The following is a 20,854-nucleotide window of genomic DNA, read 5'->3' on the forward strand; positions in this document are numbered from 1 at the left end:
TCTGGGAGAAGGGCGAGTAGCTCGCCCGAACGTCGAGTGACTGTGCTCGCATATGTATAGATTCTTGAGCTGAATAAAGGAACATCCATTTAGACAAAGGTGTAGGGAAAATTCCTGCGGGCAAAACACAAACCCATTGGGAAAACCAATCCTCCCGGAGGTAAAGACCTAACACTGTTCCTTGCGAGCCTGACGGCTCCCCCGGGTGCCCACAGTCTAGAAGGGGTCGCCGGAACTGGTAGTCGACCAAGTGGCTTGGTTTTCGCCATCCTCGGACTCACCCTGTTCGAGGCGAATCAGCATATCGAATTAAAGAAGAGTCTGTCAGGACTCCTCTTATCCCCCGTGCCCATAGTCGAGTACGCATCGCCCGAACTGGCGCGCGAATCAGCGTACTCGTATTAAGGACAGTCCGTCAAGGACTCTCCTCTTGCCCCAGTAGAGGACGAACTGCTAGAACCGGCAGTGTACCAAGTGGCTTGCCTCTGGCCTCTCAGACTCACCCCGAGTTCCACGCTGCCCTCTTGCCCACACTTGAGAAACTGTCTGCCTACGTTAATGTTAGCCAAAAATTCTGAAGTATACAATACTCGCCTGCGATCGAAGAGGATCTCAGCCTGCCACAGGCTACCCTCTTGGCTCTTGCATTCTGTATTATTACAGGAAGAACACGAGGCGTGTTTGCGACGCGTGTTTGCGACGCGTCCGAGCATGATTGATTTGTTTAGGGTAAGGTCTGACGACTTGAGCCGCACTGCGGGAGGTGTGGGTTCTGTCAAGCTCTGGTGCCAATTTCCGGGTGTGTCAGAGTAGCTGCAGCGGAGTAGCACAGATCGGACAAACCTCGCCAGAACGATAGTCGATCCCCGATATGGCGATAAAATCCAGTGCCGTAATTCTAGAAATTTGGTGAATGTACTTTTGGTACGGTTTTGGCCCTGTAGTCGGACGACAAGCGAACCTAACGCTGCTAAGGTTTATTTCGCTTTTATTAATTTAGGTGCACATATCAACGATGTCTTATCATGCTTTCATTGCAACAAATGAGGGCGACCGGTTAACATCACAGATCCGTCCCCGGAAATCATGTTACTCTCGTGTCTTACACATACTCTCTTTTACGGTAGAATAAAACTCATTAAACGACGACATTATGTATAATAACACGTCGAGGGAGGCGCCGTCACGTCACCATGGCACAGAGGCCGGAAGAGTGGCTCACGTTGCGACGGCTGACTTCGTCACTCTCATCTAATACGAGGACAATAAAAATGGCAATGCAAATAAGATACAATAAGTGGTATGTTGTGAGACGGGAAAAACATAATACTTTGATGAAATTGAATTGGAAAGGCAGCAGAGTCGATTACTCTCGGTTCAAGAAATCATAACGTTTTCACGGGTGTACACATTATATATAATGTTCGCGTTCCCACTCAGCCGGGAAAGGCTTTGTCTGCGTCAAACAGACGGTGACGATGAAAATCAGATACGCAATACTGGTCAGGCAGATACCGTAGGGTCAACGTGCTTTACTTCCTCACGTTTCGCTGTTATATGCCAAAAGTAGTGTTAGCTAATCTGTCAAGGCACCGGATGTCGAATTGCTAGCTGATTCTTATTGAATGGACACACCTTGTAACGCAAGCAAACACGGCTGAAGAGTGCATGGCTCAACCTACTCTACGCGCCTACTATTTTCAAGTAGCGCATAGTGTGTGCAGGATATGCCATAATTGCAGACTAAACTGTCGCCACAAAGATCACATGCAGTCTCAAGCAACCTCCAATTTAGACACTATTCGCTTCACACTGACTACGAATAAAATTACGGTCTAAGTACCGGCAGGTCAGATTGGCATACAAGATATTTTTATCAGCAGAAGTGATCTGTGGCCAAGACAGAGTGCAGGCAGAGATTGCCCGCCTTATTTACCAACTTTTTTTTTGCTGTACTGGGTAATGCCCAATCAATCAGCACATGACCGATTCACGCAGCACTAACTTCGTACTCTTCCTTCTCGAGTCACGAGTGCACTTTTGTGATTTCCTTTCTAATATTTAACTGCGCACTGCCGCAATCGCAATTCGCAAATCTTACTGACAATCGACAAACAAGGGTATGTAGTCTTTCTCACAAGCTACCGAGATAGCGACGAATAGATCATGAAGGGTTAGGTTTAATTGTTATCTGTATTCAAGTGATAGGCTGACCCTGAGCCGCACCACGTTAAATCTTCACGGTATTGCGAGCCAACAATCGAGTGACATGAACTGCTTATATTTGATCCTCTGGTTGATCGTAAAAGCGAGTGTACCTAGGACAATGTGAATTGACGTAAAGCCTGTATGAAATTCCCTTGCGCAGCTCTCGACATGCTTACGTGTGCCGCTAGCTCCGGCCGTGGCGAACTATAAAAAGGTACGACAATTAGTGTGACCCTTACCTTGCGTGACGGCATTTTACGTCCAAATTAATTCTTATCTGCCATCGTTTGCGGGAACAGCCACCTATAAGTGCCGTGGCCCTTTTAATCACTCGTTGCTCAAACACTAGTGTCAGGCTTATTCCATTTAGTAGCTACTACAAATTCTTACCAAGTCAGGACCATGGCTGTAGCCGATCCCATTACAATATCTCTCACAACAGATGAAATCTCCCTAGTCCAGGATTCGTGGGCTGAGTATGTTCCGATGCATCTGACATAATCATTGCTTCGGTACTGCTAACCACGAATGTCTTGCAGAGCTACAACTCCTAATGCTGCAAATGGCGATGAGCCGGCAACAGCCATAGCTTCCATACTATACGCTGGACTATTTTCACTCCATCCGGAATTAAAAGAGCTTTTCCATGACATTAACCGCCAATCAGCATCACTAGGCGCCGTTCTGGGCGTCGCTATCGGGGCCCTCGGTGATATCGAGTCCATCACGCCAGCATTGGAAAGTCTTGGGAAGTTACATGGGCGGATTCCGGGTGTACAACCTGAGCATGTAGGTATCCTTCCCTCTTGATGCTGGTCAATCTGGTCACTAACGTTTTGGTCTGGCGTAGTTCGATGTTGTTGGGAACATTTTGATTGCAACCTTTAGTGACAAGTTCGGTGAGGTGAGTGAAGTCGTTGTAACTCAGAATGCAGCACTTTGGTTGACATGTCAATAGAAATGGACACCTGAACTTCAGGCGCCTTGGGTGAAAGTGGTGAGTAATCTCGAATGCGTTAGGTTTTGAGGATTGAGGACCTAGACTAACACAGTGGAATAAGTATGCCTATGTTTCTGGAAGGATTGTTGCATCAATGCTCGCTGTAAGAGAAGCGAATGTATGAGATGTGAAGGAAACTTGGTGGGCAGTGATATCAATTGCGTGTAGTTGAATTGGAGCCGGGGGTAGGCATCTAGGGACTCGGGTCAAAAATGCAGTATGACACTTCGGAACAAGAAAAATTAGACTGTACTGTAGATTGACTAGAGCTGTTCCAATTATAACCCTGGGTCGGCTCCCAGCTTCATATGCAAGACACGAGACAAAAGACAAACGAGACAAATAAGGCAACAAGACATCAACAAGAACGCACAAAATAAGCAGGCACGGACGCACGAAACAACAAAAGAAAAGAGATCAATCAAAGTCTCTGTCCTTAGCTTGCTTGGGGTTAGGGTATACGGGAGGGGACGCAGCTTGTCACAAGTTTAGAAAATCTTGATGACACATATGGGCGACTGCAAAATTCACATCGGTGTGAGACATGGAAATACCGACCACTGCTGCGAACGTAAAGTACGGGGCATTGGGTCATATGTAGCTTTGAGCAAGCTATTTGTGGATCATATTGATTTATGCTAACAGTGAGCCTTTTAAGATGTTCTAAACGGAAGTGTTACAACAATACCTTAATTTTATTCTGTTCTCAACTGTCGGCTTTTAGCACCCTTGCGCTATTGTTCTGAACTTTCCTTACAGCACAGACCTTCCTTGTTGTCTTGTATATGTGCTCGAACTGCCTCCAAGTCTCGATGAGCGAACCACTTGGGTCAATGTCGCGGTCGCCAGATGGCAGAGTTGGCGTGATTGGATGATTACCATTTGGATTCAGCGACACCGGCCAATGTATAAGGAGGAGGTCGATATAGTCCAATCCCAGCCGCTCAATAGACAACGCAAGTGACTCTGCTACACGAGAATGGTACGTACACCAAACCTTTGTTGTCACAAATATTTCCGCTCTTGTAATCGTGCCAGAATCAATGCCGCAGCTATACCCTGTCCAACCTCAGCTTCATTGCCGTAAGCGGAGGCAGTGTCGATATGACGATAGCCGGCATGACAAGTGCATACTCTACGATATTGGCGACAGCGCCGGGTGGCGATTGCCAGGTTCCAATTGCGAGAGCCGGAATTACGACTCCGTTGTTCAGGTTGAACGTCGTCATTAGAAACTTGGTTGATGTGCAGGCCTGTACTGTGTAATAACATGGGCCGTTAGAAACCGGCATTTCATAATTGCCGGGTGACAATCGGAACATTAGCCTGAAAGATGCCTGCCTCGGTTGCCGACGACAGCCACCTTGAGCCGGCAGTAGACGGGACAGGGACGTGCGGCTCGACCCCGCCCTTCCCCACACAAGTTAAGTTTCGAGGTTGGCACCGCGTCGAACAAGTCTATACTTATGTTGTTAAGTCCTCACTCTCGGACTGTCACTATCGCTATCACCGCTCCTACATCTAATTCGCGAACTTACTGCAATGTCTGCTACACTACAGATCCGTCCACCGAGAAGCCTACATCAGGAGGGAACAACCCCACCGCTGAATGGGATCCAAAGCCCACAGATGAAGTACTCGAGCACACCATCGTACCAGAGGTAATTGACCCAATTGAGGACAAATATGGTGGGGTCTTTATCTGGCTCCTCACATGTTCCGCTGCCGTCGGTGGATTGTTGTTCGGGTACGATCTTATTGTCATTTCCGGTATCCTCGTCATGGTCAAAGACGATTTGGGCGAAACTCTTACGTCGAACAAGTAAGAACTACTTACATCTATCGCATCGGGCGGCGCATTTATTGGTGCCTTGATAGCGGGTGTCCTCCTTGATCGGGTCGGGCGGAAGATTGTTATCGGCCTAGGTGCACTTGTTTTCACAGTTGGCAGTTCATCCAAGCGACTTCATTTTCGCTCGCACAATTGACAGTCGGTCGCTTTGTTGTTGGTCGGTATTGGAGAAGCTGCAATGGTAGCACCAATCTACATCGCGGAGATCTCGCCTGCCAAAATTCGTGGCCGTCTAGTTACGGTTGACAGCCTTGCGATCACCGGTGGTGAATGTATTGCAAATGCCTTGAACATCGCTTTCGAGCATGTCAGTCATGGTTGGCGGTACTCTGTCGGTCTAGCCGCAGTCCCCTCACTCCTCCTTCTCGGTTTCTGCTTTGTTATTCCCGAAACACCACGCTACTTGATTCACAAAAACCGAATCGACGAAGCCCGTGCCGTTACCTCTAGAATCTACCCACACGCGACAGAAGAAGACGTTCTCCGAAAGGTGAACAGCATCCGAGAACAATTCGCACACGAAGAAGCACTCCGCGAACTATCCATCAGAGACCAACTTCGGCTACTTTATAGTGATAGGCCCAATCTCAGAGCATTGATTGTCGCATGTGGATTGATGGGCATCCAACAGTTCGCTGGTGCCAACGCATTTTTTTACTATGGTCCGACTCTTTTCGCGCTAGCTGGTTTCAACAATGCTATAGCAGTCTCGATAGTGCTAACCGGGACAAACTTCCTGTTCACGATATTTGCGCTCAAGTACCTGGACACCGTAGGCCGACGTAAATTTGGTCTGGAACGTCTGGCCGCTACCAATATGTTTGAGCATTGCTGCTATTGCAATACACTACATTCCCATCGATGCCGACCTTACGGTCGAAGATGTTAGACTCACGTGGGCAGGTACCGTTGTGCTCGTGTGCGTCATCCTTTTCATCGCAACAAATGCGCTTGCGTTAGGAAACGTGCCGTGGCAGGGTAATGAGCTATTTCCGATGGAAGTACGATCGCTTGGTACCATGATGCTCACTCTTACATGCTGAGGAAGCAATATCGTTGTGTCTTCGACGTATCTGTCTATGATGAAGAAATTTACGCCGACCGGTGCCTTTGGGTTCTACGCTGGCGTGAAGTTCGTTGGCTGGATTGCAATTGTACTGTGCTACCCGGAAGTCTCCTGGTTGACACTCGAGGAGATTAAGGATGTATTCAGACATGGGTTTGGCGTTCGGTACAGTGTGCGCATGCAAAAAGACCGAAAGTTGGCTGTGAAGGAAAAGAAGGTCTTGAGACATGAATTAAGTTCTTAACTTGATAAAAGGCAACAGGCACTGAAGTTCAGATGTTATTACTTCAGGATTGGAGCAGGCAATTGTTGCGTAACTCGAAGTCAATGTAATGATAGCTAAAGTCGGACTGAGAATTTATCAAGGTTTCTGTCTGATATCCGATAGCCACCATTGCCAACCGAAAACGTACAAAACGATCAAGTTTGCAAACGTTGTAATTTACCGAGAGATAACACCCGAATTATGGTGACAAACGCAGAAGAACCTTAAAATAATTGGTAGAATATGACCTCCACATCTCCGAATCAATATCAAACTAGACTATAACAGTCATTAATAAAAGCGTTTCGTTGACGACGAAGTCACTTAGTAGCTTGTCTGTCAGTGGTGCATGATACGGAGACAGCGATAGGAATTATTAGCGGCACGCCGCTCACTGTAGCTGTCCTTTGACGGACTCGCCCTCTAGGCACGAATTGATGTCCTTCTCGTGGGCCCTGCGTTTAGTTCAGATTCGTCAAAAAGACACCGAGCCAGAGGCATAGCACGTGAAGAATGCTATTGCCCAATATAGGAAAACACGAACTTTCCATTTCGGCATGCCTGACTACCCGAGATGCGTTGTCCTGGAGACTTTCCTTTCGCCTGTGCCGGTATTCGGCCCCATTTTCTCAGACTGAATTGATTGTGGATATGATTTATTGACTAGCCTCTGTTTGGATGTCGAAGTCAAAGCCATGAACAACACAGCAATATGATTTACCAAAGTTTACATTCTCGGAGCAAATGCGGGGAAGAGAGCTAGCAGCCTAAACCTTATTCATTAATGCGTTCCCATTTCGCCATAGACTTTCTCCTGTTACCCTAATTCGGCTGGTAGCCATACAAAATTAGGGCTCAAATTTAAGAATTATACGTAATTGCGCAACATTTCCTTCCCCGCACTAGGGTCAGGGACAGGTTCTCCTATATCACTTTCATCGTCAACTTTCTAGTAGCTGTCATGGCAACCGCTCACAGCCTAACAGAACATGCGGGATGTCGTTCCTCGAGAGTGCGCAGCAAGAGCAACATTTAAAAAACGCGCCTGCTGAACCAGTGGTAAAGATGGCTGAAAAGCGCCGGAGAGCATATAAAGCTTGCATCAATTGTCGTATCCGAAAGGTATTTAACTGTAGTTTCACTGATATCTTGTACATATTAGAGCTAATGGACAGGCCAAATGCATCTTTAATGACGCCATATTCAAGCCCCCATGTCTCCGCTGCCAGCGTGAAGGAAAAGCGTGCAGCTTCTTACCAAGTAAACGCGGTGGACGGAGCAATATCGAAAAAGGACGCGCCCTGCGGCAGGGTAGTCAAAGTCGACAATTTCCACAGCTTTCCGTTGATGATTCCCCTAGCGCAACTCATGGTCCGCCGCTCGAACCGCACGAAATGCAATTGTCTCCAATTGCTCGCCGGTCGTCGGATATCTCAGTTGGCGCGGAATCGAATGTTGACACCGAAACACTTGCTTTTGGCTTCCTGCGAAATCCCACCGATGCTTTGAACATTCTTGCTCATGCGTCATCGTTTCCTGGTGATGAAGCCTGCACTCCTGACAGCGTGGCGACAACGCCCGGCGACGATTGCTCACTTGACAAGAAAGAAAGTACAATGAACTCCACCGCTCCAGAACATGAAGAGCATGGTGCTAGGTCGGATGAAGATGCAATCATTGAAGAGCCCCATTCCAGTCCACAGCGTCACATTTCCGGGCCGCGACGGCACCAGGAGAAGATCTCCGATTGTCAATTGATCAAGCGAGGCTATGTTAATGCTACGCAGTTACGAATATTTGTTTCTATATTTTTCAGTCGGCATCATCACTATCTACCACTTGTGCCTGCATACAGAACCCCTCTTACCGATGAATTATTGAGTGACTTTGTATTGCAAGAGCCCTTTCTTCTGACAGCAATGGTCATCGTCGCTTCGAGGTATGAAAACCATGTTGTGCACGATCAATGTTGGAAATACATGCAGCAGCTGATCAGTGATCTTGTATTTGGGACTGAGCCAACCGTTGGCGCTATTGAATCTCTTCTGCTTCTTTCTGAAAACCTTCCACGTCTGCCCAACGTCGACACCTACAAGCTCAGTAACTACGAAGAGCGCATGGCATGGAATTTTATCGGTCTAGCTATCCGACTCAGCTACTATCTCGGCTTCGATCAAAAGACTCTGGTTAATCTCACAGACAAGATGGACGACGAGACACACCGCGAACGACTATTATGGACATACTGCTACATGCATGACCGGCAAGCATCCATTCGTCTAGGGAAAGCATTCTGGTCCCGCGGACCTGGTCTATGCTTCCAGAACCCAGACGTTGGTGCGTCGATCATGTCCGACTCATCTCTCAATTTCCCTACCCTTGCCATATCTAACGGCAATCGCGAGGATTACTCTTCTCACGTCCAAGCTCACATCGAGCTAACCCAGATCCTGACCAACGTCCACGACACACTGTACCCCTCCCGTGATCGCACAATTGCACTTGTTCTCGTCGGGGAATATTACCGTATACTTGACGAATACACTCGCTCCTTCACAGCGTTCAACCTCGCCTGGCAATCGAAATCATGGGAGACATTTCCGCTGAATGAAACCGTTTGGCTTACATATCATTATGCAAAACTGTACGCCTACGGCTTTGCCTTCCAGAGTCACTTGCGCCGCAAGACGCTGAAATATAAGGAAACGTTGAGCATGGCACCGCAAGATCGGCCTACTCTTGCTAATATTGTGTTTCCTCGCGGTCTCGCCGGGTCACCGGACTCGAAGTTTATTATCGAATCGAAAAAGGCAGCCACAGAACTTCTGAACATTTGCATTGACAAATTACATGCGGGAGGAGCGTTGGCCTATCTGCCATCCCGCTATTATGGGTACATTTCCTACGCTGTTGTGTTCTTGATCAAAGTAGCCTTCACAGGCGCCGTTGTCTCAAAGGATCGGCATAGTATTTTGACACTCGTGAAGCGGACTATTGGCTGTTTCGTCGAGTTAACAGCTACAGTTGATAAGGCGCATCCTCTGGTACGGCGGATTGGACAGTTGCGAACACTCGTCCGTACTCTGTGGAATGCGGAAGGAATCACGATAACGGCTGCAACCACACCATCAGCGCCGTCCTTGCCAAGCACAAAGTCTTTGGCGCCTCCGCAAGACACGTCGTACGGCGGCGGCTGCGTACTTAGCGGCGGCACATCCTTACTCCCCGACGGAAATATAATGGATCTTCTATCGCTAGATTTTAACACTACTGGATCGGAAGTGTCAGACGGTGGCGCGGATTTGACGTCGTTGTTGTCGTTTGATATTGATTCAGAAATTTGGATGTCTTATTTTGAGCCTGGGGCTTTTGGACAGGATGCAAATGTACCTGGTATGTAGTGCGTTGTATGAGACTAATGTGTAATGAATTGCGCATTTTCGGAAATTGCGTATATTCGACCAATAAACTATTAAATATTATTAATGAATTGACTTGAAAGCCACAATGCAAATGTCTAAGACAACGAGTTCTCAAGACTGACAGCGCGAACAAGGAATTTATCAACCATTGCCTTAACACCCTCATCAACAGCCGGCAAAGGCGACCGCGTAACACCTCCAAGTCCAGGCTGAATAAACTTTTCCAGCGCATACTTCGTTCCACTAATCCCCGCCTTGACGATAACCCAGTCCGCCTCAGTGACTACATCCTGCAACTCCGTGGCCCTGGCTAACTTCTCCGCCGTCGGATCTGCGACAAAATCAGCAACGGCTTTGTACAAACTCACGATAAGTTTGGGAAAAACATTGCCGGTGCCCGTAATGCAGCCGTGCTGTCTCGCCAGGACGGCAGGAAGGAGGTAGTCGCTGAATCCGGGCAGGACGAGGAATTGCTGCTTGCCTGGGTGGCGGGCTTTATAGGCGGACGACGAAGTGTGGATGCCCACACGCTGGCCCTTGCCAATACTGGCGCAGGTGAGCTAGGGAAGTTAATTATAGCGCTATCAAAACTGCAATACTGATATACCCACTTTAACACCAAAGCAATTAGGATGCTCAGATAGCTCAATCAGCGTATCCGAATCCAGATCAATTCCCGACGCAGCACCAGGAAAATTATAAATCATAATTGGAATAGGGCTCTCATCAAACACAATTGCAAAAAACTCTTTCAACGCTCTCCTATCCGTACCGATTGCGAAAGCGAAATAACCCGGGGCGATGACTATGGCCGCGTCCGCACCGACTTTGGCGACTTGCTTTGTGAGTGCGATAGTCTCACGGGCAGAGCCGACTCCTGTGCCAACGAGGAGCGGGACATCGGTGAAGAGGTTTGAGTCGAGGGCTTCGCGTGCAACTTTGACCATCTCGACTCGCTCTTCTGTCGATAGATGGGCGGCTGATATAATGTCTTAGAAAATGCTTCCGTTACTAGTATGTAATGGAATAATCCTTACCTTCACCATTCGTGCCATGTATAACCAATCCCATACCCACACTCGCCAATCTCAATACCTGCGAGCGGAATGCATCGAAATCCACATCGCCCGAATCCTTCTTGAACGGCGTAATAAGTGGGCAGTAAACACCAGGTCGGAAAGTACGCTTGATACCGTTCGATAACGTCATTATTTAATTTTACTAGCGATGCGAGAAGAGCCAAATGCTGTGACCCAATCAGTGACAGACAAGAAACACGCAGCGGTGATGAATGTTTATGTAACTGCTGCAAGTCTCCATGCGGCGGTTATCGACGGCCCCCCACGTTTACCTGTCGGCATAAACGATCATGCTGCACTGCCCGTCAAGGCTGCAGACACCGTCATCATGCGATTGAGATTATGATGGCGGTTAATCAGATGATCGGTCATTGCAGGAGTAAGTCGACAAAGCGACAAAATGCTTCTGTTCTACCCGGTTCGTGATGTAATGACAAATTCCCTGAGGCTCGCAACCGACACCAGACCTACAGCATATAAGAGGGTAAACTACACAGTTGGGTTGCTTGCCGAGGACAAATTGTGGCAATTGGGAATAAGATACGTTGGCTATGAGTGAAGTCACCAGTATGCGGATCAGGCCTTGCAGTACAAATAACAGCAATCGCATCAACTTACATAAATTATCATAACGGCCAGATTGAGGATCATGCTATTAACAGCAGCAATGTGGTATCATTGAAGTTTGTATATTGTGTCTAGAATGCTAATCCCCCGTTGTTGCCCAAGTGAGGGACCAATATTGTTCAGCATTGCCCATGGATGGGAGAAAGCGGTGTGCGCCAGGAAATCTTGTCCTACTACGCTACTTCGTTCCATTCCATTGCGATAGTTTTTTGTACCGTTCCATTATCTGTCTCGACCGTGTGGGGTTTGCGATTTATGCCGTGTTCATCTCAGTGGCGATATATCCGGGAGCAACGGCATTGACATTAATACACTTACCGACCCAATCATTTGACAAAGCTTTGGTCAGTGCTGCGCCAATACCGCGTGTACCACCAGTAACGAGCACAGTCTTGCCGTCCAATGAGAACATTCTCTCTATTGACGAGCTTAACTTCCCCATTTTTATCCAAATCCAAGCCAAATGCGTATACTTCGGAACAGTAGAATATTTGTGGGTGAGACTTAAGTAGCGGATGCTGCGTAAGTACGCTACCCTAATCCGCAGTCTTTTACCCCGCATTCGGAGAGCGCGGACAATAGTCCTGTTGACGGCTTAGAGACGGCTGTCGATGGCTGTCGATGGCTCTCGATGGCTACTTAAGGACCACGCCCACAAAATAACCAATCATCTACCTCGCGGCATTTCAGCGTATTTCTTCTTACCGTCCCTCATTTTCGGTCTGCCGGATTATGTAATTCAAGTATATAATTCGAGTATATGATCTGGTTTATGGAGTGATACTTCTGTCGTAGGAAATAAATCATAAATCAAAATGCCGTCGCCTTTGGAAACAGACAAGCGGAAGGGTCTTCCAGCAATCTCAGTGGCTACGTCCGATAAGATTAAGTCAATCGAAACGTTCCGAGTTCCGCCCAGATGGCTTTTTGTCAAAGTCGAGACGGAGAAAGGGATAATTGGATGGGGCGAGGCCACATTGGAGGGACACTCCGAAGCTGTTGAAGGTGCCTTTGAGGACTTCAGGGAAAGATTTATTGGTTGGGAGGCCGCGAATATTGAAGATATCTGTGAGTCCTACTCGTGCACTATTTTTGTTGCCCTTGTATTATTGTTGTTTGATTGCTAAATGGATACAGATCAGTCAGCATACCGTCATAGATTCTACCGTGGAGGCGAAGTTCTGATGTCCGCCTTGGCAGGTCTCGACATTGCGCTGTGGGATATCAAGGGAAAGACTCTGGGCGTCCCAGTGTGGCAATTACTCGGCGGCAAAGTACGGGATCGCGTGGCGGTATATGGATGGATTGGTGGAGATAGACCGAGCGATGTCTTGCGACAAGCTAATGATCGTAGAGATCAGGGATTTACAGCCGTTAAGATGAATGCCGTCGAATCTGTGAGTATTTCGGCCATTCTTTACAGAACTTTCCTCTAAGAGTAAATGTAGCTCGGATGGCTAGCGTCTCCAGACGATCTTAAGGCCACGGTCGAACGCATCAAAGATGTGCGATCTATCGGTATTGACGTTGGTCTTGACTTTCATGGCCGCCTTCACAAGACGATGGCTAAGCAACTTGCGCGCATGTTGGAGCCATATCAACCTTTATTTATTGAGGAGCCGCTACTTCCGGGCCATGTCGACGAGTTGTCGAAACTGTATCAACAGACTACCATTCCAATTGCCGTGAGTAGCGATCCTGTGTATAATTCTCTATATTAGACTGATGGCAATACTAGCTCGGAGAGAGACTCTTCACTCGCCAAATGGTGCGCCCGTACCTCGAAGCTGGCTGCATAGACGTCATTCAACCGGATATCTCTCATTCAGGGGGAATTTCCGAAACCAAGCGCATTGCAACATTTGCCGAGACCTACGACGTTGGTGTCGCACCACACTGTCCGCTTGGTCCAATTTCATTTGCGGCGTCATTGCAGATCGCTATATCCTCACCGAATTTCGTGATCTGTGAGATGTCTTGGAAGATGCACTATAACCTCGGAGGCGATTACGATCTATTCTCCTATGTAAAAGACAATGAAGTATTCAAAGTTACTAATGGCTTTGTCGAAGCATTGAGTGGTCCGGGATTGGGAATTGAGATAGATGAGGATCTTGTTCGTAAAGCGGCTGCTGAGACAAAGGACTTCTCGTGGAGAAATCCCGTTTGGCGAGGTCCTGATGGCGGAATTAGGGAGTGGTAGATCGGAAATCAAAAATTGCTGGAGCGAGGCTAATTCAGGACAAGAGAGGTTCGTAAATTTGATGCTGAAGTAGATCTACTATTATAGTAGAGACGGAATACCGTATGTGCCAAAAAATAAATGGCCATATATAAATGCACACCATTGTAGAGTAAATGTTGCTGCTGTCCCGCCACCGAGCCTTAGTCATGCAAGGAACGAAATTGATAAATTGACTACGCAATTCTAATTAGAATTTATTTGTTATAAAGTTTATCTTAGATTGATACAGTTTCTGTACTTATACAGTTTCTGTACTTAGTCACTGTAGAATCGAACCGCTGAGTTTGGTATGATATGATCTAAGGTTCGCGCGATGCGCCTCACGGGTGAGTATCTCTTATCTCTTTCCATTATGTGGCGCTAGGAGTCGGCTCGCTACATTGGCTGCACTTGAGAGCCATAGACAATACATTGTGTTATATGACCAAATAAGAATTCGCGGCGGATATCTACAAAATTGTCTCGATGAGATAAAATGCACCTATCAATTTCCGGTGAGTACTGTCGCCTCATAATCGCAATCTGTATGCTAATTGGCTCCAGTCGACAATCCTGTCGCTGCCGCGGGCAGTGCGATGTCAGGCATAGTTGACCTCGAGCTCGACAAACCGACTATCATCGACGCGATCAAAGTGCGCTTCAGAGGAATCTCCATGACGACCACAATGAAGCACAGCGATCAAATGTACGGCATAGACATCGCGCATGGAAAGATCAAAGTGAAAGAGTGGCATCTCCATGTCGATATAACTTCTTTCCTCTTTCTGGGACAGAAAGGAACGGCATTGCCTGCTGGCAGGCATAGGTTCCCGTATATCATCAACGTTCCAGTATTTTCGAGATGTGACTGTTTGACGCGACTGGAACAATATAGAATTGAACGAAAAAAGCAGCATTGGACCTGTACGGCAGCTACATCGAGAACCGTCGGCGACACGCCATTACCGCCGTCGTTGAAAAATAATCACGACCGATATGTGCGGTATCGTATTATTGCCCTTGTGGAGCGGCCTGGGAAAATGGCGTTCAATAGATCAAAGGTGAAAAACATCATAGTCGTCCCTGTGACACTTATCCATACTTTTGATCCAGACTGGAATGATCAGACTAGGCTCATGAGGGAAATATGTAGCGAGACGTTTAATGTTAAATGCGAAAAGCTACCGGACGATTATTTTCAAGACGGATCACTTCAACGATCCGATGAGTCCTCACGGAGCTTGGTCTCCTTTGGACCGAAGGGTACGTATGTCAAGGTACCTACTCAATTAGAAGTCATCCTTTTCAATGATGGCCAAGCACCAATACTGGGGCCATTGAAGATAGAGATATATGCGCACATTCAAGTCGACTGCATATCGCGGATAGCAGGGATTCTTAATGTCAGGCTTACGTCAATGAGGATCGCCATGAAATCCCTGACATCGGGGCTGGTATCGACTGAGCAGCCTATATCTGTCGTCAAGAATACTTTATTTCAGGCGAATGCGCTGGATATTCCTCTGAAAGCAGAATCTAACAGTGTCCCACCACGTTTCCGACTGGACACACATGTCTTCAACGATCTTGATATATCGAGAATTGTCCCCAGTTTTCACCTTTTAAGTCTGCGTTACTACCACCAACTCGTTGTTACTGTCGGTTTGTCTTTCAACGGCAGTAGTAGTAAGAATTTGCAGTGCGTTTGCCCGATCAACGTTGTTTCTGGCGTGGACTTTGATCTTGATACACAGAGATTGATGCCACCGCGATACAATCTTGGAGATGTTCAGTTCGAGGTAGATGATCGACTCGATGATGACGATAGACTTTTCGATTTATGAATATACTCGGTTCTGTCAATCCAATGTTTCAATGTATTAATCTTGTCCAAACGCGGTCGCAAACGAAATCTAAATTGATCCGAGTATCATTCTAAACACCCTGCTTCTCTGATTTCGATCTCGATCTCGATACCTTCTCTAATCGCGTACTATTCACAATATAATACAGCGAAACCAGAACTCCCATTCCGCTCAGTCCAATTCCCAGATACCACGCGCTTCTATATCCCATCAGCAAATCATTACCAGATTTATTAATTTGGCTCTCCACAGTTCCGGCAAATCCCAACCCCAGCGAGACCGAATAATTGACGATGGTATTGACCAATGATGCAGCGATACCTTGATGGTCGCGCGTCATCGAGTTGCTAAGAATAACCGTAGATGACGGGAATGACATATCCTACTACTTTTTAATATGACTATCAAAGTATTTGAAATTTGAGATCGGACAAACCATTCCAAATGGCATGACAACCATTGAGACAAATGTCTGCGCCCAGTAGATCTGATTAACTGGCATTGTCGCAAACAGTATACATCCAATGCAAAATGCGACCATAGCCATAAACATAATATAGGAGGGGGGAAAGATGTTTAATAAACGACCCGTGATGATGGCTGCGGCCGCCCCGGATATTACCGTCGGAGATTGGCGAGCCACGACAATTAGAGGTAGCTCAGATCGCAGATTTTGGGAGAATTGCCAATAGTAATATACCCAGATACCGAAACTTGCCCATCCAGCACCGACGCAGGCAAATACGAAGCATGTATTGGCTGAGATGTCGCGGAGAGGAACTAACGGGTAGTTGCTGAATCGTGCCTCAATGACAAAGAACATGATAATAAGCAAAATGCCGATAATGAGGATGACGTACGTATATGCCATCTGCCAGCCCACAATCGGTGCTTGATTCCAGGCAATGTTGAAAAGTACTAGACCAGTCAGCCCAGTGAACGTGCCAGCAAGATCAAGACGTTCAAGACAATTCTCTCTAGAAGTGCCATTGTCCAAAGCAGCTGGTATAGTAAAATTGCTTAACACCGTCAATGCAATGCAAATGATTCCCGTAACCCAATAAGCCCATGGCCACCATACTAATTCTGCGAAGAGAGAGGAGAATGCAGCGCCGACTGCGAAGCCGCCGGGAGCGACGGAACCAAAAATACTGAAGACCATATTCTTTCGCGGACCAGGCGGATACGTTGTGCCCAACAATGCAAGACCATTAGGTAGCAACAAGGCTGGTCCTATACCTTGCAGTGCGCGACAAAAATGGAATAATACCTTGTTGGAGTACACACTGAACCCTGCGATAATAGACCACAGCGCGAACCACGCATATCCAATAATAAATAGTCGACGGTTTCCGAAGAGATCGCCCCATCTGCCCGCGGGAAGAATGAATGTGCCTACAGTGAGACTGTACGCCGCTATGAACCAGGCCAACTCAGCAGGATTGTTGACTCCAAAATGTTCGCCAACAATATGAACCGTGGCAACCCCCTGGCCGAGAGCAGCCTGAGTCAATAGCTGTGAAAGGCTTATAAGTGCGACAAATAGTATCTCGTAAGACAGCGAAAATTCCCGATAGGACATCTTCAGAGGCACAACCGGCATTTGATCCACGTTCGTGAGGTTATCTGCTGATGGGCTGTTAACAGCAGTTGTTCCAATAGATTCAGACATACTTGTGAAGATATGAGATGCTCCTTCACAAATATATTCTGACGCAGATACACTATTTCAGTTCGCCCAGCTAATATAACCATGTGCAGTTGGCAGTAGAGTAGGAGTAGAACTAATCCGTGAACAGCTTCCCACGATTCTCTAATAATAACAGAGATGACCACGTCTCATATAATGTTCCTGAAATACAAATCGAACATCGAATTCCATGCGCTTTATGTTTCTACGAATGATGTGCGTAAGGTCACTTCCCATCATACGTCGATCACGAGATGGACTTTCTCGCAGAAGTATGACGTCACCAATTGAAGTTTATTAAGCTACCACACGCTAATGAGAAATGCAAGCAGATTATGTCATATTCTCAGTACTATCCGATAGAAACAACAGTCATATTCGGGACGATTATTATTGTTTGTGACGCAAGCTAGTCGCCTGTTCAGCATACAAGATATGATTAGTCAATTTCTACCATCCAGGTAGTCGCATACAAGCACGTGCTAACTAGGGGTGGATACGATTTGCGATTAATCGTTATTCGTATTCGTAAAGTCCAATACGATTACTATACGAGTCCAATAAAAAGTTTACGATTAACTATACGAGCGCTGAGGTTGGTTACTCGCAAAAAATCGTATAGGCATGCACGTGACTCAGCATTTAGCATTAACTAATGAGTAGGTTGACAATAATTTCAGAATACAAAATTTCTTCTGCAAGAGTTATGATCCTATTAACCCTATCTTCCTATTTAGGAAAACGATTACTATACGATTACTATACGATTCTGCAGTAGACTATGCGATTACTTTACGATTAGTTTCTCGGATTTGCCATTAACTTTACGAATAGTATCAAATTTTGACGGTACCGTAATCGTATCCACCCCTAGTGCTAACTGCTTTGCTCGACGCACTTTAATGTTGGTCTTACGGTTCAGTTAATGAAGTGCTCACTGATTCTGCATCAAGGCGACCGGTAGCCAGAACCCAGAGTTCAGTATCTTAAACACTGCTACCAAAGGCTTCGTCGCTACTAGGGATACCTCGTGTGATCGAGTTAAATACGGTATGCCAGAGTTGGATGCATACAACAGTATTTAATACCTACATCGGCAACCACTGTGATATCCTTGAATACGCATTGTTCCCAGGAAATCGACCAAGCCATACGCGGTGCGCCGTCCACCTACAAGTCCTGCTCGTCAGGAGGTGTGACTTGCGACTGCGCCAAACCCCCGTGCCTCATCCATACCGAAAAGCTAGCCGAACTGTTGACTTGGATCTGAAGTTTGCTTAGGTATGTCGCGATATGCAAACGCGACTGTCTCGGAGACTTTCTGCCGGGCTGACGGCCCTTGTGTTTATTATGGCGTAATTCTGACTATATTACAGACAAGGCACATTAACCAACACACAGAAAATAAAATATGCAAAGACATATGAAACTAATTACAGTGCAGTTATAAACCCAATATACCTTATAGACTGCGCACATAAAAAACCACTTGTCATCGCGACTTAACGTCGCAAACCATTACACACGTCCGTTTCTTTGTATCAACGTCTTTGAATGGTGCTCTGCCTCTCGATCGCTTCGTCATCACTAGATAGGTCAGTAGGAATGACGAAGGGCACATTACCAGGAAACATACATCTCGTCAGAATCTCCGTATATAGGGTACGACGTAAGTCAGGCCGTTTGGAGGGTGTCAGTACTGCCTGATATCTTCACACAATGTCTCGTAGGACTAGCGCAGTTGTCAATGCTTTCCCGGTCAGGGCAAACAATTCCATACCCCTAACTAAAAATTTGTTAGTGTTACATTATGAACCATGCCAGTAGGTATGGTGCAAAAAGTTTAGTCGCGACAATTTAGCAACCCTAGCCCTAGGCGGTCGGAACGACACCCTAACCCCGATTTTACTTCACTCTCATTGGTTAGAAAGGTTGATAATAATCCCAATGAATGCCATGCTGTAATAACACTAGTAAATATTAAAATCCCAAGGAGTGATGTTATAACGACTTATTAGTCTTGACACGCGTCCAGGGCAGCCCTAAGTAGTTCTCCGCGGTATGCCCCTGTCCCCTTTTTTGTTTAGTCCCAATAAAGCTAGCCTGATTCTTAAATAGAAATAGCGTACCCTGACCCTGAAGTCAAGGTGACAGTACTACGACGACAACGGTGAGCAATCACCATAGTTAAGATCGAACGTACCGTTGAATTTGGTACCTACGAGAGCTTTACCTTTTTTTTGTCTAAACAAGCAGAACCACTATGTCCTGTAGAAAAGAATACTGCTAACATGTTAATATAGTTTTTATTTAGGTTGGATGATGTTGTTGTTGTGTTGATATCATTTGTGTTGTAAGTAGGTACATTATCGCGACTAAACTTTTTGCACGATAGCTAAATTACACATGGGTGGAAACTTTTTGAGGGTCTAGTACCACGGTGTATTTGGTCAGAGGCATTAGCGTGACAAATTTATTTTGCGGCATTCTACAGATACGTTTAGCTTGCCACTTCAATTGGACTTGGACAAGGCACGGCTTACCGCTGTGGTTGGATAGAACACGGGTTGAATCGATTCCACGAATCATAGACTGCTGGTCTAAGATATCGACGATCATCGAGTGTATATCCTGTTCAACCTTGTGTCGAGATTGAGTAAATTAGAGCCGGGCAAGTCCATATAATTCATGAAGCTGTACTGGTGAAGAGACATAGATTGATTACGTTGGACTTAGGATACAATGCCTCAACCGTCATATTTGGTCAACTCGTTAGTATACGAATCATATCTACATTATGACAGATACGGAATAAGACTAATGTGCGGAATTATGATAGAATAAATAATTCGATAGTCGGCAGAATTCAATGCTATCGTCGATTTGGTCATCAACAGGCAGTGAAACTTTAGGATATCCCTGTTATGTGCAATGGCACAGCCCACTCACTAGCTTTGTCCTCGCCTACAAACATATGGCGATCTCAATCATTTGCAGTGCCAGAGTAAGACATGTGCGCAGAAGACAGTACATCGTAGAACTTGATCCATCTAGATGGTACTCGTTTGAAACCAGGTCTGAATGAATAGTGGAGACAACTCTATTTTCCAGCACTACGGGCATGTCGCACACCAGCCACGATTTCACGTCGGAACCTCCCTTCTAAACCGGATCTGAGCCGCACGAGCGGTGCAGGTTGAGAGGTAATATAGGGTCTTCGGGTTGATTGAAAGCCTCGGGTCCAGGGCCCAGAACCACAGATTCATACCGGGTCATCCCGCTAATGGAACCGTTGCGCTGGGACTGCGGCAATACCCACTTCCGGATGCTAAGTGATTTTCGGCAAAAAACCTCTAATCAATTAAACCGTTTTATTCGTTCATTATTGGCATTTGCTTCACTCGTTCTCATCTCTCCAATTTGGCACTTTTTCTACCATCTCGCTTCATCGCAGGCAATAGTGGAACAACGAGAACGAGGGCAGAGCACTGAATCCGGTGATCAACAGCACCTCAGTTTTGGCAGGCCGGCAAGGAGCACTACTGTTCGTGGGTAC

At 46.5% G+C, this 20,854-nt stretch overlaps 8 protein-coding genes across 8 annotated transcripts; 5 read left to right on the forward strand and 3 right to left on the reverse strand.

Moving 5' to 3' along the window:
* Positions 1-2,610: 2,610 nt before the first annotated feature.
* On the forward strand, positions 2,611-3,332 carry V1508DRAFT_348524 (globin-like protein; the record flags this gene model as incomplete). The annotated part of the gene is made up of 5 exons (XM_066936727.1): positions 2,611-2,684; positions 2,748-2,997; positions 3,059-3,112; positions 3,167-3,205; positions 3,270-3,332. The coding sequence occupies 5 exons, from the start codon at positions 2,611-2,613 to the stop codon at positions 3,330-3,332; spliced, it is 480 nt and encodes a 159-aa protein (XP_066798308.1).
* Positions 3,333-4,541: 1,209 nt separating this feature from the next.
* Positions 4,542-6,370, forward strand: V1508DRAFT_401993 (uncharacterized protein; the record flags this gene model as incomplete). The annotated part of the gene is made up of 6 exons (XM_066938450.1): positions 4,542-4,644; positions 4,868-4,978; positions 5,036-5,151; positions 5,200-5,851; positions 5,943-6,074; positions 6,105-6,370. 6 exons carry the CDS (start codon positions 4,542-4,544, stop codon positions 6,368-6,370), a joined length of 1,380 nt encoding a protein of 459 aa, XP_066798309.1.
* A 907-nt stretch (positions 6,371-7,277) lies between these two features.
* On the forward strand, positions 7,278-10,095 carry V1508DRAFT_186449 (uncharacterized protein). Its single transcript, XM_066936146.1, has 2 exons — positions 7,278-7,513; positions 7,567-10,095. The coding sequence occupies exons 1-2, from the start codon at positions 7,388-7,390 to the stop codon at positions 9,790-9,792; spliced, it is 2,352 nt and encodes a 783-aa protein (XP_066798310.1). The 5' UTR covers positions 7,278-7,387; the 3' UTR covers positions 9,793-10,095.
* Positions 9,851-11,133, reverse strand: V1508DRAFT_186445 (uncharacterized protein). The gene is made up of 3 exons (XM_066936145.1): positions 10,851-11,133; positions 10,425-10,792; positions 9,851-10,373 (listed from the first exon to the last, which is right to left on the reverse strand). Exons 1-3 carry the CDS (start codon positions 11,020-11,022, stop codon positions 9,909-9,911), a joined length of 1,005 nt encoding a protein of 334 aa, XP_066798311.1. The 5' UTR covers positions 11,023-11,133; the 3' UTR covers positions 9,851-9,908.
* A 24-nt stretch (positions 11,134-11,157) lies between these two features.
* On the reverse strand, positions 11,158-11,739 carry V1508DRAFT_409691 (uncharacterized protein; the record flags this gene model as incomplete). Its single annotated transcript, XM_066939195.1, has 1 exon — positions 11,158-11,739. A coding segment is annotated over exon 1 (254 nt), but the record flags the coding sequence as incomplete, so codon positions are not given.
* Positions 11,740-12,033: 294 nt separating this feature from the next.
* On the forward strand, positions 12,034-13,924 carry V1508DRAFT_409692 (enolase C-terminal domain-like protein). Its single transcript, XM_066939196.1, has 4 exons — positions 12,034-12,587; positions 12,657-12,916; positions 12,968-13,204; positions 13,258-13,924. The coding sequence occupies exons 1-4, from the start codon at positions 12,335-12,337 to the stop codon at positions 13,720-13,722; spliced, it is 1,215 nt and encodes a 404-aa protein (XP_066798313.1). The 5' UTR covers positions 12,034-12,334; the 3' UTR covers positions 13,723-13,924.
* A 194-nt stretch (positions 13,925-14,118) lies between these two features.
* V1508DRAFT_409695 (uncharacterized protein) lies at positions 14,119-15,935 on the forward strand. The gene is made up of 2 exons (XM_066939197.1): positions 14,119-14,258; positions 14,308-15,935. The coding sequence occupies exons 1-2, from the start codon at positions 14,240-14,242 to the stop codon at positions 15,585-15,587; spliced, it is 1,299 nt and encodes a 432-aa protein (XP_066798314.1). The 5' UTR covers positions 14,119-14,239; the 3' UTR covers positions 15,588-15,935.
* On the reverse strand, positions 15,679-17,280 carry V1508DRAFT_394924 (major facilitator superfamily domain-containing protein; the record flags this gene model as incomplete). The annotated part of the gene is made up of 2 exons (XM_066938027.1): positions 15,679-15,990; positions 16,045-17,280. The coding sequence occupies 2 exons, from the start codon at positions 17,278-17,280 to the stop codon at positions 15,679-15,681; spliced, it is 1,548 nt and encodes a 515-aa protein (XP_066798315.1).
* Between the last annotated feature and the right edge of the window lie 3,574 nt (positions 17,281-20,854).

Source organism: Lipomyces doorenjongii (genome assembly GCF_038497915.1).
Source record: "Lipomyces doorenjongii strain NRRL Y-27504 unplaced genomic scaffold V1508scaffold_4, whole genome shotgun sequence".
Classification (NCBI taxonomy): domain Eukaryota; kingdom Fungi; phylum Ascomycota; class Lipomycetes; order Lipomycetales; family Lipomycetaceae; genus Lipomyces; species Lipomyces doorenjongii.